General features: G+C 49.0%; 3 protein-coding genes across 4 annotated transcripts; all 3 read left to right on the top strand.

Moving 5' to 3' along the window:
* The first annotated feature begins 1593 nt into the window (after positions 1-1593).
* On the top strand, positions 1594-3161 carry LOC123071613 (uncharacterized). Of its 2 annotated transcripts, none has more exons than XM_044495195.1 (2): positions 1594-2270; positions 2431-3161. In XM_044495195.1, the coding sequence occupies exons 1-2, from the start codon at positions 1872-1874 to the stop codon at positions 2455-2457; spliced, it is 426 nt and encodes a 141-aa protein (XP_044351130.1). In that variant the 5' UTR covers positions 1594-1871; the 3' UTR covers positions 2458-3161. The 2 variants fall into 2 exon arrangements, with proteins under 2 accessions (XP_044351130.1, XP_044351129.1); XM_044495194.1 differs by having other exon boundaries at positions 1594-2221.
* An 813-nt stretch (positions 3162-3974) lies between these two features.
* On the top strand, positions 3975-6431 carry LOC123071612 (splicing regulator RBM11). The gene is made up of 4 exons (XM_044495193.1): positions 3975-4213; positions 5256-5467; positions 5671-5875; positions 5964-6431. The coding sequence occupies exons 1-4, from the start codon at positions 4180-4182 to the stop codon at positions 6128-6130; spliced, it is 618 nt and encodes a 205-aa protein (XP_044351128.1). The 5' UTR covers positions 3975-4179; the 3' UTR covers positions 6131-6431.
* A 231-nt stretch (positions 6432-6662) lies between these two features.
* On the top strand, positions 6663-8931 carry LOC123071610 (phytolongin Phyl1.2-like). The gene is made up of 2 exons (XM_044495191.1): positions 6663-7617; positions 7730-8931. Exon 2 carries the CDS (start codon positions 7943-7945, stop codon positions 8663-8665), a length of 723 nt encoding a protein of 240 aa, XP_044351126.1. The 5' UTR covers positions 6663-7617; positions 7730-7942; the 3' UTR covers positions 8666-8931.
* The last annotated feature ends 9350 nt before the right edge of the window (positions 8932-18281 follow it).

Here is an 18281-nt window from a genome sequence, read left to right on the forward strand (position 1 = left end):
AAACGGCCGGAGCTCCATAGGGGGGAGGGATGGAAGGCAGGTGGAGGAGGAGGGGAGGGGGGGAGGAGGAGGTGGAGGCCAGGGAGGCGTCCCTGGGTTTTGTATCGCGAGATCTCTTGTCGGCTTCCAGCATTGGCACGGCGATTCATGCCGAGTCGACCTGTCCAGCCTGTCCCGCTCCTGATGAGGTGGCCCTTTTGTTCCCTTGCGACGTGGAACGGCAGAAACCCCGCTGCCTTGCCTGCCGTTGTCAATGTCAAAACTCGAAGGGTTCGGTTTCAAACTGTGAAGTTCCTAAATCAGGGAGAAATCACGGGGTAGAATAGAAAGCCAAGCTTCAATGCGGGAAATGTGGGGAAGCGGCCAAATTTGCGGGTAAAATGAAATATGTACATATTTAGCTATCAAGAGAATAGCCATGACATTTTTTTGAACATGGGATTAGTCAGTATAAAATACCAACCAAAAATGTGATGTAGATCTTGCAATAGTGTTTGAGACACTCGATCTTTGCTATAAATTATGGTCTCCACCTTTATGTATGGACGACAATATCATCACAAAAAGTAATATTTGTGTAATTTTCCACGACTTATTCAAGCAAAATGATGCTTAAATAATTGGTACTAGAAGAAAAAAAATGCCATTTTAATCATGTAAGATCAATATAATTTTTTTTATTAGGAGAGTAAATAATTTTAGTGAACAACAATAATTGCTTCAGAGGAGCAAATTTTATGATAGCTGATGCTATACACTCATATGTGTAGACCTCAATTTATATAGGATAACACTTTGAAGATAATCATTGGATGCGGTGTAGATCTCGCAGTAATAGGAAACATAGTCTGACTTTTGTCAGTAGATGTTCATAATTCTATTACCTTATGTTATGTAAAATGTGTGAAATCACTTTGAAGGTAATCATCTGTCAAAGTGACATGATGTAGACCTTGCAGTAATAATGGATAGTCTGCAAAATTTGCAGTAGATGCCAGTATTACCTTATGATATCTTGAGGTAGTCACATATAATATTAATATTTGGAACAACACTTTGAAGGTAATAATCTTGTTAAAATGACAAGATGTAGACCTCACAATAGTGGTTGATAATCTGCAAATGGTGCAGTAGATACCACCAATACCTTGTGATTCACAAATTAAATTTGGAATAGTCACATTAATATTTGGAAGAGCACTTGAAGGTAGTCATCTTATCAAAATAACAAGATGTAGACCTCACAGTAGTGATAGATAATCTGCAAATTATGCAGTAGATGCCATCAATACCTTGTGATTCACAAATAAAATATGATGTGGTCATATTAAGTATGACACTTCAAAATCCTTATTTTGGATTTTGTCAAGATTTGCAAGAAAAATTAATTCCAATTGCAAAAGACAGAAAAATGTTGTTCTAAAATTAATATTTACAATGAATGTTGAGGCAAACATGTATAATATGGCACAATGTCGTCTCTAATATATAATGGAAATTCAAGGTATGAACACTTGAACAATACTACTATGCTCATAATACATGTGGAATTCATTTTTTAAAATATGATGCACAATATGACAAGACCAGAGGGTCTGAGTGATACGATCACAATTAGCCTGAGGGCTTCTATGCAAGTAGTACTAAAGCTGATGTCCTTATTTGGCAATAGAAAAAAAAATGCAAATTGTTAAATGGCCGAAGAGATAAGGTTCTCCGGTGATTCTCGCTACGGCCAAGAATCCATCGATTGAGTTAGCTTTGGCTGTACAGAGTCATAGCACATCTCCTCGTGAGGAATTAGGAGGTAAGATGGCGTCGCCAATCGAAGGTCGTCTGCGCCTGGGCAGCATCTCCACGCCGTGGGACGGATGTTGGCCGCCACCACCGCCGGCCGCCGCGCCATCGCGCCGCATCAGGAGAAGCGGCGTCGGAGCCGAAGGCCGCCGCCGTGCCAAGGTGTGGCGGAGAGAACTGCGCTCCGCATGCGCGTTGGCCGTCTCTGTTGCCGGGCTGCGTGGCGGGCCGTGGTGCTCCTCCGGAGGGAGGAGCGTTGCTGCCGGGATGTGGTCGTCGCCGCTGTAGACGGCCGTGCCGATGGAGGCCGCGGGTGCAGCCTCAACCATCCGCATCCAGGGGGAAAAGGGAGGAGGAGAGTGGACGAGCGGCCGCCGCTTAGACCTTCCTCCGTCCGGAATCCGCGGCCGATCTCATTTAAGAGGCAAGAACATCACAAATTGAAGAAATCACATGGATGCTTACAGTTATTGGTATGGATTTTCGATCGAGTGATCCTGGATGCCAACGCCCATATCCTTTTCTGTGCGTCTTCCTTGTGTAATTGAAAATTGTGCCCAATTTCAAGTTCTGATGTTCCTGCTTGGAGTATGATAAATCCGCTCAATTGATTGATTTTCTGTCCTTTGGCAGAGTGTGTTCGAGGCTTCCAATTGTTGAATCGATGGAGGCTGGCGCTGCGTTCTTCCATCGGTTCTTCTTTCTTTGTAGTTCACGATTGATCAATTCTTCGTGAGATTCGTGTGAGCGCATATACATACAGGAGAAAAACAATTCATTGTTAGATTATTAATTGATGATTGCAAGAAGACAAGATCAATCAATCAATCTCCTGATTAGTTTCTTTCCTTTTTGTACGAGGAACATCTCGTCTCCGCCGTGAATCGCGTGGTGGCCGAAACTCTAGTAGCCAACTTCTCCAGACTTGTCCAGTCATCGTCTGCGGCAATTGCAGATCGCCGGAGTGGCCTCCTCTGGCCATAGAGAGGCCTTGCCGTTTGCCGTCGCTGTCGTCGGCAGTCATGTGGCGGATTGAAGCGCCGGAGGGCGCCGCTTCGACGCGCCTACAGAGGAGGGCGTCGTCAACCATGGGGTGCCTCAGCCGCCTGCATCGCGCGCTGGTGCTGCGCCGCTGGAGCGCTGTCGAGGCCGAGGGTCCTTGTGTCCTTGGGGCCGGAGGGAGTCGCCGCCACAGCCGTGTATCAGGCCGATGGTCAGGGACGGTGGTGCCGTCGAGTTCTTGGCCTAATTGCTCTCTGGAAGAGGCGTGCGTGATAACGTGTTTAGAGAGAAACGAGAGAGAGGAGCAAATGATGGAACAGTTCTTTCATTGATTGAACATTGGGGTATTTATACCCTCGTTACAAGGCGGTTACAAAGGAGACGGTTGCCAAACATGGCCACCGACATTAGCATAGATTAACAATTAATTAACCTATTAATTAATTCCTAACAAATGATAATGATTTGTAGTGTCCATTGCAACAGTTCCATGTCGACCACCCTATATATAGGACTATTATTAGCAAGCATTTTTTTCATGTCGGCCATGCTGAACCAACATCATCAAAAGTCTGAAAAAAAATTTAGAAAAATATACACACCAATGTTAAGTCCATCTATAACTTGAAGCCTGGTGAGTTGGTTTCATCACAAAGTACCTAACCATCTGACGGTTCGGTGTCAAGCCTAAATGATAATGTTTTTCATTGTCCATTGCGATACTTGTACTATTTCCATGCCGACCACCCTGATAGAGTAAATTTATTTCCTCAATCAAGATTATCATCAACCACTCTATACTCTACGGGTGGTTGGCTTCAGGATTGCCGACGAGGCATGGCCCGTCATTAGTGCTAGTACTTGTAGTATAGTGCCATGGCCTTGTCGACATGCAGCTGGACGGTACGGCGTCAACTGAGACGTGATGTGGCCGACATACACGTCAGAGTTTGGTTCGGCGGGTACTCTCGCGTGCACGCCACGCGCGTCGGCCAATCGCAGGCCTCCGCGTGGCCCCTGCCACGTAGTCCACATACCCCGGAGTCTACCGCGTATCCGTCTCTTCCTCTTCAGCTGTCGACCTTAGCCACTGGCAGGTGGCCCCGGGCACGCCTTTCCTCGTCGGTCTTGAATCGGAGACCGAGCCGGTTTCCGAATCTCGAGGCGGCGCCAGACAAATAGCCACCGCCCAACGGCCCAGGCGAACCGGCCCGACTAGAGAGACCCTGCGTCCTCCATCCTGCGCCGCAATTCGCCCAAGCGACTTCGCGCGACTCCTTTCGCTTCCTCCTCCTCCTCCGGATTGCGGCGCGACGGTGGCCGTGAGCGCGCGGTGCTCCTACTCCTCCTCCACGGCCTTGCGCCCAGATCCGGGCCCCAATGTCGAGGAACCCGGCCTGCAGCGTCTACGTAGGTGAGCCCCCTTCGCTTCGCGCTCCCCTCCTGCCCGGATTGAACTAGACGCGTGCCCTAATTTCGAGGGGTTTGGTCGATGCGCGTCTCGGTGGTCGATTGATTAGTCGCGGTAGGGTTATAGTGCGTGCGGGGAGAAGTACAGATTAGAACGGTGCAATTGCGAATCATCCCCTTTTGGGCTTTCGGGCTTGTTTAGTGGCTGCTATGTACTAGTACAATGTTATCCTGTTGCCACCGGTTAGTATGAGTAGTATTTGTTTTTCTTCTATGAGGGTGTCATCTACTCCCTCCGTTCGAAATATAAGATGTTTTAGCTTTATTCTAAATTGAATGTATCTAGACGTGTTTCAGTGTGTAGATTCAATCATTTTAGTTCGTATCTAGTCCATATTGAAATATCCAAGACATCTTATATTTTTGGTACTTGTGGTTGTCGTTTGTTTCATGTCAGCATGTGATGGATATATAGCTCTAATTTGCCGGCCAAATGATTCCTGATGTTTCAGTTTTGTAACTCGATATAGACTGCTTAATGATAGAGCCATGACACTGCCGTCTGTAGGTTGAGTTTGCTAGTTATGTTGGTTGATAAGAAAAACAGTAAACAACTTCAAAGATTTGTTTTATGTTGCTGTAATGTGCTTTGGCCTTGCCTGGTAACTGCAAGCAGTACAGTGTAATCATCATTAATGGTTGTGTTTTGGACAAAGGGCATTTCAAATTTTACACATGTATTTGGGGAATTACCTGACATGGAGACGAATTGACTCTTCCATTACTTGGAATAATCACATAGCTGGGTCTGTTTGAGTAGCGCTCTTCTATCACTGTCTAGTTATCATTGTCACTTTTGTAGGTTGTTACACTCTGTTGCTATTCTGAGACATCACTGTATGCATATGGTGTTCTCTCCGGGCAATCCTAGTGTTTGGTCCTTTTTATATCATTTATGTAACATCCCTGTACACATTTTCATTCTGTTGTATTACTTCAGCAATGTTTTGTGTTGTATTAATTTTATGACCTGTTTTTGTCAACAGGCAACTTGGATGAGAAGGTGCCTGAAAGAGTCTTGTATGAGATTCTTATTCAGGCAGGTCATGTAGTAGACCTATACATACCATGTGACAAAGAAACTGAGCGCCCTAAAGGTTTTGCTTTTGCTGAGTATGAGACAGAGGCAATTGCTCAGTATGCTGTTAAACTTTTTTCAGGACTTGTTAGGCTTAATGGTAAAACACTTAAATTTGCGGTATGTTTCTTCTTTTGTAATCTTCAAAAAAGATATGTTATGTCTGAACTATCATTACCTTGCAAATTATTTCTGGTTATAAATTGCAGTTTGCCTAGTTGGAGCACAGTAATTGTTGCCCTTCTTATAACCGTGTATACATATGTGTGTTTTGTGCTAATATAAACAAGGTCAAATCCCTAAATTCGTATTAATTTTGACAGCTTTCTGGACAAGACAAGCCCTCATCAAATGGCAATAATCCAGTAATGCCTAAACTCAACCCTGTACCATTACCAAAGCAGCCTCAGTTTGTGCATTCTAGTGATACGCTTGTGTCGCATAAACCAGCATATCCGGTGGTAAATGGTGGGATTCCACATAATGGCTTTTCACAAGGCTATCATCCTTACAATGTTCACCCTCAAGGTGAGGCTATTTCCTAGGTCTATTTATACATATTCCAGAATACGTGACTTAAATCTTACCTTGTTCTATTGTTTTCTCTTTTCACCAGCATTACCACCTCGACCGGTGCATGAGCACCGAGAATTTGTACATGGTACGTATGGTTACAACAGTCATGCATATGGTTCTGTTCTGAATGCTAGCTACGGAGGTTATGTTGTGAATGCTGTTGGTCATGGAGCTATGAGGCAACCAATCATTTACCCATCCTACTAGGTTGTAGTCACCAAAGAGCGGGAGCGGGTATGCAAAGTATGCAGGTTAAATGTAGCTTCTTAGTTCCTTGAATTCTCAGTAGCATCTTGTTTGTACCCTTGCACTTCATTTCCATGCATGTAAATAGGGCTGGTATATCCATTATATCAACAGTAAGTTGGCAACGGAAGGCTCTGCCCAGTACATTGTACACCCTTTGTACTTGTCTAGAAGATAGACTGCTAGATCTGTTCTCTTGGAAAATAAAGAAATGCAATAGCTTGGGCTGTTGCAACCCTGCCGACTCATGTATTAATGATCATATGCGTGGATGATTTGAGTTATTCCTAAAGTGCCTTGTCGTGTACTCGAATGATCATTGCTGTTACGTACCCAGAAGATGTTGATATCTCAGCTCCGGGGTCCCATATAATCATAAGTTCAAGTAAACTGTCCTGTGTTTGTGTCCCTATCTATCACAGAATTTAACCCCATCAGGGACAACTAAATTTCTGGAATGCAATAGCACCCACCAATCCTGCTTTGTTTGTGATTTCTGTGCTTAGGTGTCATTGCTTGGCTGGTATATCCGATTTGTTTTATTGACGGTAAATTGGCAACTGAAGACTCTGCCCAGTACATCTCCTAGCTTTTCTTTAATCCTTGTCTAACAGATAGCCTGGTACATCTTTTCCTTTCCTGGGAAATCAAAGAAATGCAACATTGCTGGCCGTTTTCATGGCATCTGGCTCGTGGATTAATGATCATATCCATGGATGATCTGAGTTATTATTCTTAAAGCTCCTTGTTGTGCACTCGAATGATCATTGCTCTTACCCAGATTTCACAGCTCTGGAGCCACATATAATTATGAAGTCAAGTAACTTCCTGTGTTTGTGGCCCTGCCTATCACACAATTGAATCCCCATCAGGGACAACTAAGTTTCTGGAATGTAGGCTTACCCACCAACCCTATATTGTTATTGTATTATATATACTTGGCTCAATAGCTTCGTTGTTTTGTGATTTCTGTGCTAAGTTGTCATTGCTGGTTTTTGTCTTTTAGCCTAGAAACTTTGCTGTTAGGTGAAGGATAAAATATGTTGCGTGGTGTGTTGACAAGTTCGTTCTTTTTCCTACTAGTGATGTTCCACCTATCCTCTTATGTGTAATACTACTGACAGGTGACTTGTTCAGATTGTCACTGTCCGGACCACCTAAAAACGAGCCTCTGCCAATTTGTGATACTCATCCTCCACTTGTTTCGGTTCTGCTAAATTGCCATTATGTTACTCTTGTGAAAGCACGAAATTTGAGTCGCTTCCGTTTTGACTCACCTAACCCCAAAGTATCTTATCATCGGACGAAAATTCTACAGCAAAAATACTTTTCTTCTCAAATCACAACATCGGACCCCTTAAAGCCTTCACCAAGGCCGAAAACCACACTTGAAGGCATGCATCATTTTGCTGCATCAAGATGGCGCTTCTCATTGCTTCTCTCCTCAAGTAAGTTATCTCTAATGCTCTACCTCTAGGGCTTCTTTCCTTGTCTGCTTGTTTATCCTTTAGCCACAACCGCCGTACAAGGCACATATCCTCTCTGCCTTTTCTTGTGCAGCTGGAACATTATATGAAAACCGAAATCATCTCTGCATAAAGACTGCTACTGCAGCAGCTTTACTCTGCGCCGTTTGTCTCCAGAACTTTTGCATCTCGCATCTGTGATACCAGCACATGTTGGTTTGAAGCTGCCCCTTGGCATCGCAAGGTCACAACCTCCAGCCATACACGTACATGTAGTTCCACCTTGGCGGAAATCTTCCGAGTTTGCATGAGCTCTCGCCGATCAAACCCGAGAGGCTTCGTCGTCTCAAGACTGGAGGCGATGAAGGAGGCCACCGCCGGCGTCAGCGAAGGTGACGGCCTGGAGTCCAGCGTCTTCTTCTTTGTGGCCGTGACGTCCAGGGCCAAGAAGGACAGGCTATCGTACTTCCGGTCCAGCGAGGTTGGCGAGGACGCGGAGGCGTCCCGTGCCCTGGCGGCGCTCTGCCTCGACCACGCGCCGGAGCACCACCGATGGCACCATCACACCTACGACGGCAGACGCACGTTCGCGGTCCTTGCAGCCGATGATGGCCGCACGTACCTCGCCGTCGCGGAGCCCACGCCGGGCAGCTCCGAGGTCGTCCGCTTCCTGGAGCGCGTCCGTGACACGTGCAACGCCATGCCCAGGAGGAGGCTGCGCGACGAAGCAGTGTCCGGCCTCGTGCGGCAGTTCGCGCAGACGCTTCAGGCCGGGACGAGCTCCTCCGCGGCTGCAAACTCGATGGTATTCCCCGGCGACGGTTCATGGAGCGAGCATGCTTCCGACAAGGACGAGGAGGCGCAGCCGGAGGACGGGGCGCCACGCAGGCGGCCAGGACGGCCCTCCTGGAGGCGCACGTGGTGGCGGCGGCACGCCATGGCCGTGATCGGTGTGGACGTGGTGCTGTGCCTGGTCCTGTTCGGCGTGTGGATGGCCGTGTGCCATGGGTTCAGCTGCGTGCAGCGATGAAGCACATCATCTGAGATCGTGATTACGTGCATGTGCATACTGCCCACGAAGGCCTTCTCCGTCGTCTTATTGTACTTCACCAACTAGCTAGCAGCTAGCAACTAGCTAGATCGATCTAGGAAAGAAACTAAGCTCCGAGCTTAGCTTGTTGCTGCTGCGACGATTAATTTATTTACGTAGTTGCATGCTAAGAAACACATCTCATGCTTCTGTTCATCGTCATGTCCAAATAACAATTGGCAGAAGGTTGTTGTGAATTGTCAGTTCATCCTTGGGACGGTGCGATGTCTTTCAGCGGGTCGCAGCATCTGTCGTCGCTCTGTCTTCTTTTTGACAACCGGCCTGTCGCAAGCTTGTGCTATGCTAATGAAATTTGTTCAGGACTTTGAGGTGCATCAGAAAACAGCGCTCAATAGCTTACTGCTGTAGCTGTTAAAGTCTTCGAGATGGAGGCAGCTTCCAAGCATCTGGCTCTGCTACTCATGCACGTCTGCAGAAGGGAACCCTATGAAATCTCTCTGTCGCCACAATGACGCGCTGCTAGTGATAACCCAGTAAAGAACACCTTGAATTGCAAAAAAAATTGTCCTGAGATTTTTTTTTTGCTGAGGTATTTAGGGTGATTGTGTACTTTGTGTTTTGGGCCAGTGCTAGCCGCAAAGTATACACCGCAATGTGTTGGGCCATTTGCAGACCCATTGGGCCGAGGTACCGATAGTACCCGGAATGCGAGTTGTTGGCCTGGGGTAGTTGATGAATGATTCAAATAAAAAAAGGTAGTTGACGAATGGCAATCAATCGAGCTAGCCGACGAGGGAAGAAAAAATAACCCACCCTTTTTTACATAAACAATGCAAAAGAAACAATAACCCTACCAACCTATGACTTTGACGGAAGATCTGCGTCAACTTTGTTGCTGTACCAGTACCAGCATCTCTTTTCCTCCAAAAAGAAACAATAAAAAAGGTTAGAAAATGCGGCAACTTTTGCAGCTCGTTGCTGTCGAATTTGAACGAAAACTATTTTTTAAGAAAGAAGATCAGGATCTGAAAACGGGGCCATTCTAGGTGGGATTGAGCTGTGGCTTCTCTTGGATGATAGGTGCATGGGTCCGGTGCTGGGAAACTAGGAACACTAGAATGAATAATCGTGTCGGTACATGGCGATCATACCCGGTGCTGCAATGGCTGGGAGGCCCAGTAAAATCTTGCATGGAATTGGAAACTACTGCATCAAGTACCCCTACTGACACTGAGCAAGGGAGTAAATTGCACAAAAGTACCACAATTGGGGCATTAGAAGCAGATTGATACCAAGATTGGTAATTTTTACGTGTCAGTACCAAGTCTGGGGCAAGCCGTTACAAAAAGGTCTAAACAGCATATAAACGCGTATTGACGGTGTATCTGACCGGCGGGCCCCGCCTGTCGGGTGCCGACGTGGCATGTTTTTCGCAGAAACCCCCCTGTTTCGCTGGCGCTGCTGTTCGTCGTCTCCAGCACGAACAGGGAACTTGCGCTGGCTAGGATGAGGTCAGGCGGACACGGGAGGCACAGAGGAGACTGGGTCCGGCGAGGTAGGGCGCGGGCACGGGAGGCGCAGAGGAGGCCGAATCCGGCGAGGTAGGGTGCGGGCACGGGAGGCGCAGAGGAGGCCGGATCCGGCGAGGTAGGGCACGGGAACGAGATGCGCAGAGGAGGCCGGATCCGGCAAGGTAGGGGCTGGGGCGTTGCGGTCAAAGGGGAGGAGGCGGCGCGATGCAGGGGCTCCGCCGTCGAGGAACGAAGGGGATGGACGGATCTGAGGCTCTCCAGCGCGGATTGGCCGGGAACCAAGGCGGCGCGTCGGGCTGGAGCTACGGGAGGCCATCCATGGCGGCTTGACGTCGGGCTCCTGTCCAATGGGCAAGAGAGAGAGAGCTCCGGGTGAGAGAGAGAGAGAAGAGAAAATGGAAGAAAGAAGAAAAGGAGAGAGGCAGGGTGCGGGGAAGAGAAGGAGAGAGGCAGGGTGCGGGGATGGCCGGTCGTCGGTGGTGATGCTCCGACGGCCGGCCGGCGGCGAGGCGAGGAGGAGGCCAGGCCGGGGCGGGGGTTATGGGAAGCGAAGGAGCTCGGGCTCGAGGGGCTCCTCCCTCGATCCCGATCGTGCGCCACCGCAGTGGAGACGGCGAACAACAGCGCCAGCGAAACAGGGGGGTTTCTGCGAAAAACATGCCACGTCGGCACCCGACAGGCGGGGCCCGCCGGTCAGATACACCGTCAATACGTGTTTATACGTTGTTTAGACCTTTCTGTAACGGCTTGCCCCAGACTTGGTACTGACAAGTAAAAATTACCAATCTTGATACCAATCTGCTTCTAATGCTTTAATTGTGGTACTTCTGTGCAATTTACTCTGAGCAAGGCAAAGCTCCGTCTCTGGTAAAGAACGGGCATGGCATCCCTTTGGCCGGCCATCGACCACGTGCAGTCATGATGATGGCCATCAAAACGAACAGTTGCGCTCGGTCACGGCGCTGCAGGCTGCCAGATGCGGCAGCGTGCGTCATGAATCGCTTTGCTACGCGTCAGAATAACGGTCTCGGGTCTCCTCCCCTAGATCTGTCGCCGCGGACTGTACCTGGTGGACTGGGCGCTAGCTGTGATCGTCAGTATTCTATTGCTAGATCCATGGCGCTGTGTCGCTCAAGCTTTCCACTGCCATGTTCTTCTCCTGCAACCTGCTGCTGGTGGTGGTGGCGGTGGTGCATCCGGTGCTGGGCTAGCTGTCGCCCTCCCCTCCGGTCAAACAAGCCTGGATCTCCCCATCCTTACAGTTGGAACCAGCTGCCACCGACTATTTTATACCGACGGTAGGCCCAGACCCCAGAGCGATCGAGGTGAAAGTGCTGGAGGTTGTGTGTGAGAATGTTTGGTCTGGAAAGCGGGCGGGACGTTTGATTGCTGGTAACAGGGACGGTGGCCATGTTTCTCAGTTTCATTCTGATGATGCAAGAGTCTGGCTAAGAGATCGTGCATGGTTAGGTTGGACGGATCATGCACGGTGTGGAGATCGAATCGTCAATTATGGATCCACGTGTTTGTCCTTGTGGACGCGCACTGTTGCCTACAGTATATCTGTAGATTCTCGCCGTACGCTGTCCACTGGCATAAAACGGGAACTGAACGAGGCGTCTTGTGCGGTGCGCCGGCCTGGGAATCAATCACAGAGAGATTACGGAAATACTGGTCACGCTAGGGTGTAAGCCAGTCGGCATGTGCGTGAATGTGATCAATTTGTACTTGATTGATCAACAGGGCTACGTACGGCAGACGTACTCCCTCCGTTCCATAAGGTAGTGCCTATAGATTTTTACAAAAGTCAAACATTACAAACTTTGACCATGTTTATAGAGAAAAGTAGGTACATCTAGAATACCAAATGCACATCATAGGATACATCGTGAGTTATATTTTCATAATGTACATGTTTGTTATTGTAGATGTAGACAAATTTTTCTATACACTGGTTAAAGTTGGTAAAGTTTGACTTTGACAAAAATTTATAGGCACTACATTGTGGAATGGAGGGAGTACTTACGGTCGAGATGGCGGTGTATAAATGGCTATACTGAAGAAGAAAAATGGTGTCGGTTAACTAACTAACCATGAGCCGGCGGCGGTTTTGGCGCCGCGCGTACGGAAGACCGGAACGGTATCCGTTTCGGGTTATTGGCCCTGGTCGCATGCGGAGAGGGGAGGGAGACGACGACCCGAGGGATCGGTGCTAGTGCGGCCTACACTAGGGCACTGCGGGAGGCACTGCACCACCTACTGGTAGCAGTACTGGACCGTAGGAATGGGCGGCGGCCCCAGGATCTGGGGGCGCTTTTACCGCCTCGAGATCTGCCCCCGGGGCAGTGGCTTGCCGCGTGGTAGAGCCCACCGCCGCACTGCCGCCGAGCCGAACCACGGTTTGCTGTAGCCAGCCACCGGCGGCGGCTCGCCGTTTAGCTCGTCGCAAACCACGGGCTGCTTCCACCTGCGCCAGATCTCGGCAGCGTGCCAAGTAGTAGTAGCAGTAATGAGCGGTGCAGCGCCTCGTCTCCCTGATGATGTCACTGGAAACATAATCACTGATGGCGCAGCCGCCAGCAGCAGTGCAGGTGGTAACAAACAATCTGCACGGCTGGGCTCGGCGGCGATGCACTCCACCACGTACGCTGCACTGATGAGAAGGCGGGGCGGTGGGTGGACCACGCGTACGTGCCGCGGGAGGCGGCCGCGCGGGGAGGCCGGCAGTGGACGGTGGCTTTCCGGGCGCAAACAACTGGCGTCGGGCCCCGCTTTACAGCTGGGGCGGGGGGCACACCCACGCTCTGTGCCGTCACGTGGGACAGCCTCTCCTCTCGTCTCTGCTCTCGGTTGGGTTGGGTCTTGGGTGTGCGTCCTCTCCGGAACGCGCCAATTATTTCCCGAATTATTGCGACGCCAGGCCCGACGGCAGATTTTGAGAGCGCAACAGTAGTTTACGGTAGTACTGCTTGTGGTGACGGCGCTAGCCTGAGGGTGGTACGACGGGTGTGGTTTGATTAAATAACGCTGTGGGTTCAGCAGTGATTATCAGAGTTTGGGGCCTCCTTTGATTCATAGGGTAAGAAAATCGTAGGAATAGAAAAGTCATAGAAAATGAGATGACATGTATGTTAAATTCTATGAGTAGGAATAGCAAAGAAGATGCCCTTTGATTCACATCATAAGATTTTTTTTCCCATTGAGTCTAGGCTAATATTTATTTTCCTATGAAATGTGAAGGATAGAAAGAATTCATCCATAGGAATAGGATTTCATTCCAACAAACCAAAGGGCTCTACATGAATTTTTCCTATAGAAATCCTATCCTATGAAATTCCTACAAGACTCCTCTAAACCAAAGGAGGCCTGGACTTTGGAGTAGCCGTCCGATACATTGTGTCTTCTTCGTCCATTTGAACAAAGGATCCTCCCCGCGTCTGGTCGATCTCGTCGGGCGCATGCTCTGTGGACATCGCCCTCGTCGGTCGCGGCCCTTACCGGCCATCCTTGTCGCAGGTCAAGGCCCTCGCCACCGTCCTCCTCGTCGACTCCACCCATGCGGCAGCTACACCCCGCAGTTGCAGCTCCACGCGGCGACGGTTGTAGCTCCGATGGTGGCGGTCGCGGCAGCTCCGGTAGAGATGGCCTCTTGGTAGCAATTCCGATAATGTCGTGTGTCCGTCTGATGCTCGTGTTGGTTACAGCAAAAACACTTGCCGGTTGTAACATTTTTGTTCAAGGATGCAACTCCGTCATGCAGACGCTCGGTGGTTCCAGCAAAAAAGCATGCCGGATGTAGCAAATTGGTACAATGGTTGTAGCATTTTCCCGTCGTGCTCGCAGCTCCGCCATGCCAACGCTCGTAGATGACGCTCATCTGGTCCCAACAAAAATCGACGCCAAATGTAGCAATTTATATCGCTGGATGCAGTTTCGGCAGTCGATCCCGGCACGTGGTCTCCACGATGTAGCATTTTTGCCTCACGGTTGCAGCACGGCCCATATTCCATTCCAGTACGGGCAATTGCCGCTTGTAGCACCACGATGTCATGGTTGTAGCTGTGGGAGACACCTGTCGGAGCACTTTCCCCGCCATGGTTGTAGCACGCAAAGGCCCAACGCCGATGATGAGGACGTGGTTGCAGCAACAATGAGTGGCTGCCACCGGCTTGCCGGTCGCAGCAAGGATAAGATTGGGCGAGTGCCCATGAAAGCAGCAGGGGGTTGCGCCGCCGATACCGGCGAGCCCGTGCTACAGGGGACGTTATGGGATCTGAAGGATGCGGGAGGAAGAAGAAGTAGAGAAAAGGGAAAAAGGTGAAAAAACACGCACACCAGCCTGTCTCCGCATGAAAGGAGGAAAGCGAGCGATAGCGACCGGCCGAACGCTTCGGCCGATGTGTAGAAGCAAAGCGTTTGGGTCGATTCAGAACCTAGATGATCGGCCTCCCCAGTTTCCACCGATGATTTTTGTAATTTCTTTGATTTCCTTTTTATTTGGTGAGGAATTTCTTGAATTTTCATCGCTCATAGAATCTCTAACAGTACCCCAGAATACACACCCCCTCCCCCCAAATTTGCTCGGCAGGATGGTATGGACACTACCCGAACAAAGCCACAATTCATTAGATCCCAACAAACGCACCGCAAAAAGGATTACATCGAATAGATCTTCAAAAACAGCGAGGAGAACATTGTATTGAAGATCAAAGAGAGAAAATAAGCCATCTAACTACTAGCTATGGACACGTAGGTCTGAGGTAAACTACTCACACATCATCGGAGAGGCGGCAATGTTGAGGTAGAAGCACTCCGTGATCGATTCCCCCTCCGGAAGAATGCAGGAAAATGCCTCCAGATGGGATCTCGCGAGAAAAGAAGCTTGCAGTGGAGAAAAAAGTGTTTTGGATGGCTCTCTGTTTGTTTCCCAATTTTAGAGAATTTTTAGAGTTGGAATTAGGTCAAGCGGAGGAACAAGGGGCCCACGAGGCACCAGGGCGCGCCCTGGTGGCTCGTGGCCACCTCCTTCGCCTTCTGACTTCCTCACGGAGCTTCTAGTGTATCTTATGTCTAAAAAACCATCAAAAAAATTCGTGGCATTTGAACTTCATTTGGTACAGATTTCCTGGAAAACCAAAAACACGCAAAAAACAACAACCGGTACTAACTTCGTTTGGTACTGATTTCCTGGAAACTAAGTTGTCCCAAAAAATGATATATAATTGCATATAATACATCCAAGATTGATACTATAATAACATGAAACAATACAAAATTATAGATACATTGGAGACGTATCAAGCATCCCTAGGCTTAATTCATGCTCGTCCTTGAGTAGGTAAATGATAAAAACAAAAAAATGATGTGGAATGCTACCTAACATGTTCATCATGTAAACTCTCTTTTGTGGCATGAATATTAAGATCCGAATGATTCAGAGCGATAGTCTATAATTTGACATAAAAACAATAATAATAAGGCATACCAACAAACAATCATGTCTTTCAAAATATCAGTCCTAAAGAACGTTATCCCACAAAATCATATAGCCATGTCATGCTTCATATTCTTAACACAAAGTATTTATCATGCACAACCCCAATGACAAGCCGACCAATTGGTTCATACTTTTTAACGCGCTTCAGCCTTTTCAACTATCATGCAATACATGAGCGCAGGCCATGGATGAAGCACTATGTGTGGAATAAAGTATGGTGATAGAGATAATACTAAGAAGACAAAAAAGGAGAAAGTCTCACGTCGACGAGGCTAATCAACGGGCTATGGAGATGCCCATCAATTGATGTCAATGCAAGGAGTAGAGATTGTCATGCAACAGATGCACTAATAGCTATAAGTGTATGAAAGCTAAAAAAACTAAGTGGGTGTGCATCCGAGATCCATAACCAGGACTTTGCTTTTTGTAGTCCGGCGAGCAACTCTTCTCAATAGAGTTCGTCTTCGGGGGACCTTCGCCCGGAGATGATGGAGAGTGAAACCCCACCCAACTCTCCGCCTCATGAGGCGGGCGACACGGAGGTGTCGTCACGGAGGAGTCCGGATATGCCGAAGCCGGAGGCTAGTACGTCAGCCGCCCTGAGCCCGGAGCATTTGGCTCCCACGGGGGGCGATGAGAAGGGTCCGGCGCAGTTTAGTGTCCGGCCGAACATATTGACGGGCCGTCTGGAGCGAGCCGCGCTCTCGGAGGAGCATCGCTCTTTAATGAGCACGGTGCTTACGAAGATTTCATCTGCTACCAGCGGCTTGAATGAGGCATTTACAAGCCTGCTCAAAGGCTTTGAGGTATGTAGTGAAAAAATGCACAACTTTTTGGTTATGAAGCACGCGCTAGGTGTGCTCCCTATAGATAGTAGCCCCTGAGACTCTGGTTGCCCGCCATAGGCGGCAAACGGGGGATCATATACTAATGGCTGCGCCGTACATGTGCGCAGGTATACAAGGATCTGGCAGCCGACCAGTCTGTTGAAGTTGCCGAGCTAAGGAGGCAAATCGGATCCATCGATGCCGATATCACGCTGGTGAATAAACGGCTTGAGGAGTCCCAGGGTATGTGCTTGGTTTTTATTATAATGTATAGGAAAATGCCCAAGAGGCATAATATTAATGCAATGTATTGGCACTGCAGATGGTGCTGCTGCCGTGGAGGCCCTGAGGGCGGAACTTGCTCAAGCCAAGGAACAAGCTCGGGCTAGCGATGCGGCTGCCCTAAAGGCAGACGAAGAGTTGAGAGCCGAACAGGCTACTCGTCGCCGAAGCGAGGAAAAGATAGCCGAAATGGCTGAAGAGTTAAAAAATACCGCCGACCGGTACGCACTCCTTGAAAAGGAGAATAAGGCTAGTTCGGCCGAGCTGGACAAGGCACGCAATGCCGCCAAGGAGATGCGGACCGAGATCCGGTGTATGCGGGAGGAGCTCCAACAAGCTAACAAAATTGTGGCTGGGGGCTCGTACTTACTGCGGACGAAGTTCTTGGATCCGAAGTATGCTCCCCTGGCGGGTCGCATGAGTCCTACGGACGCATATGCGGACTTGGCGAATAGTATAGCTGACACTGTCAAGTTCTTCGAGGGCCAAGGCGATGCAGAAGTGGAGAAGCTTTTCTGGTCGCAGTTTAATGCTCCCACTCGCCCGCTGCCACTGAATGAGAAGGTGGCTGCTATGGCGGAGCTCCACAGGCTGTCCGGACTTGCAATGCGGTCTGTAATAGACCATCTTTGGCCGAAGGGGCCTAAGCCGGACAACTACTTTGGTTTGGTGCAAGAATTCCTTGGAGCCGTGTCCCAGATTGACGCCCTGAGAAGGTCGGCATGCATAGAGGGTGCGCGGATGGCTCTAGCCTGCGTTAAAGCCTATTGGACGGATATGGAGGCCACTGTAATAGCGAGCCAGGATCCAGCGGGAGGCCAACATCCGGCCGAGCACTACTTGGCGCAAGTCACAGAAGGTGCCCGCCTGATAGAGGCGCAGTGCTCGAAGAGTGTTTTATTCGAGTGATAAGTCGAATCATTTTAGAAAACAATGTTTAGTTTAATTATGAGGCTATGTTTATACTTTTGCCCGGAAGTATGATTGTGCTCCCTTTGCGGCTATTCTTATATGTATAAGTAGTCTGCAAGATAGCAGTCATTGGCTTCAGCCCCCTCGCGGACAATGCGGGGGTGTTGGCGAAAAAATATGCATAATCACACTTGATCCAACGTCTTGGTCCGTTAAGGAGGTGATCGCACGCCGAACTAGGCAACTGGACTATATAGTTGTAACACTTTCGCTTAGCCATGGGAGTCTAATGGTGGGGCTACTATGTAGCCCCTGGTACCTCCACGTGCATCGGAATACGGGCGCGTGTGTACATGGCCGGGAAACGGCCCTTCGTTAAGGCGGAGGAAACTTTAGGGATTCCGATGAGTCTTCGAGTGGTTGAACAGTCTCTCGCTATATCATGACGGTCAGTTTTCAACTTTCTCTACTGAGGCGCTCATTCGGAATAACCAGGGCGCAATCGCAGTAGTTCTCCTTTGGCCTGCCTTAGCCGGATGAGAGCG

The sequence above is a fragment of the Triticum aestivum genome, chromosome 3B (genome assembly GCF_018294505.1).
Source record: "Triticum aestivum cultivar Chinese Spring chromosome 3B, IWGSC CS RefSeq v2.1, whole genome shotgun sequence".
NCBI lineage: Eukaryota > Viridiplantae > Streptophyta > Magnoliopsida > Poales > Poaceae > Triticum > Triticum aestivum.

Coding starts and splice junctions, on each gene's coding strand:
- LOC123071613 (XM_044495194.1), top strand. CDS start 1,872: ATGTTGGCCGCCACCACCGCCGGCCGCCGCGCCATCGCGCCGCATCAG. Junction 2,222..2,430: donor CGGCCGATCTCATTTAAGAG/GCAAGAACATCA, acceptor GTCCTTTGGCAG/AGTGTGTTCGAGGCTTCCAA.
- LOC123071612 (XM_044495193.1), top strand. CDS start 4,180: ATGTCGAGGAACCCGGCCTGCAGCGTCTACGTAG. Junction 4,214..5,255: donor GGCCTGCAGCGTCTACGTAG/GTGAGCCCCCTT, acceptor TTTTGTCAACAG/GCAACTTGGATGAGAAGGTG. Junction 5,876..5,963: donor TTACAATGTTCACCCTCAAG/GTGAGGCTATTT, acceptor TCTTTTCACCAG/CATTACCACCTCGACCGGTG.
- LOC123071610 (XM_044495191.1), top strand. CDS start 7,943: ATGAGCTCTCGCCGATCAAACCCGAGAGGCTTCGTCGTCTCAAGACTG.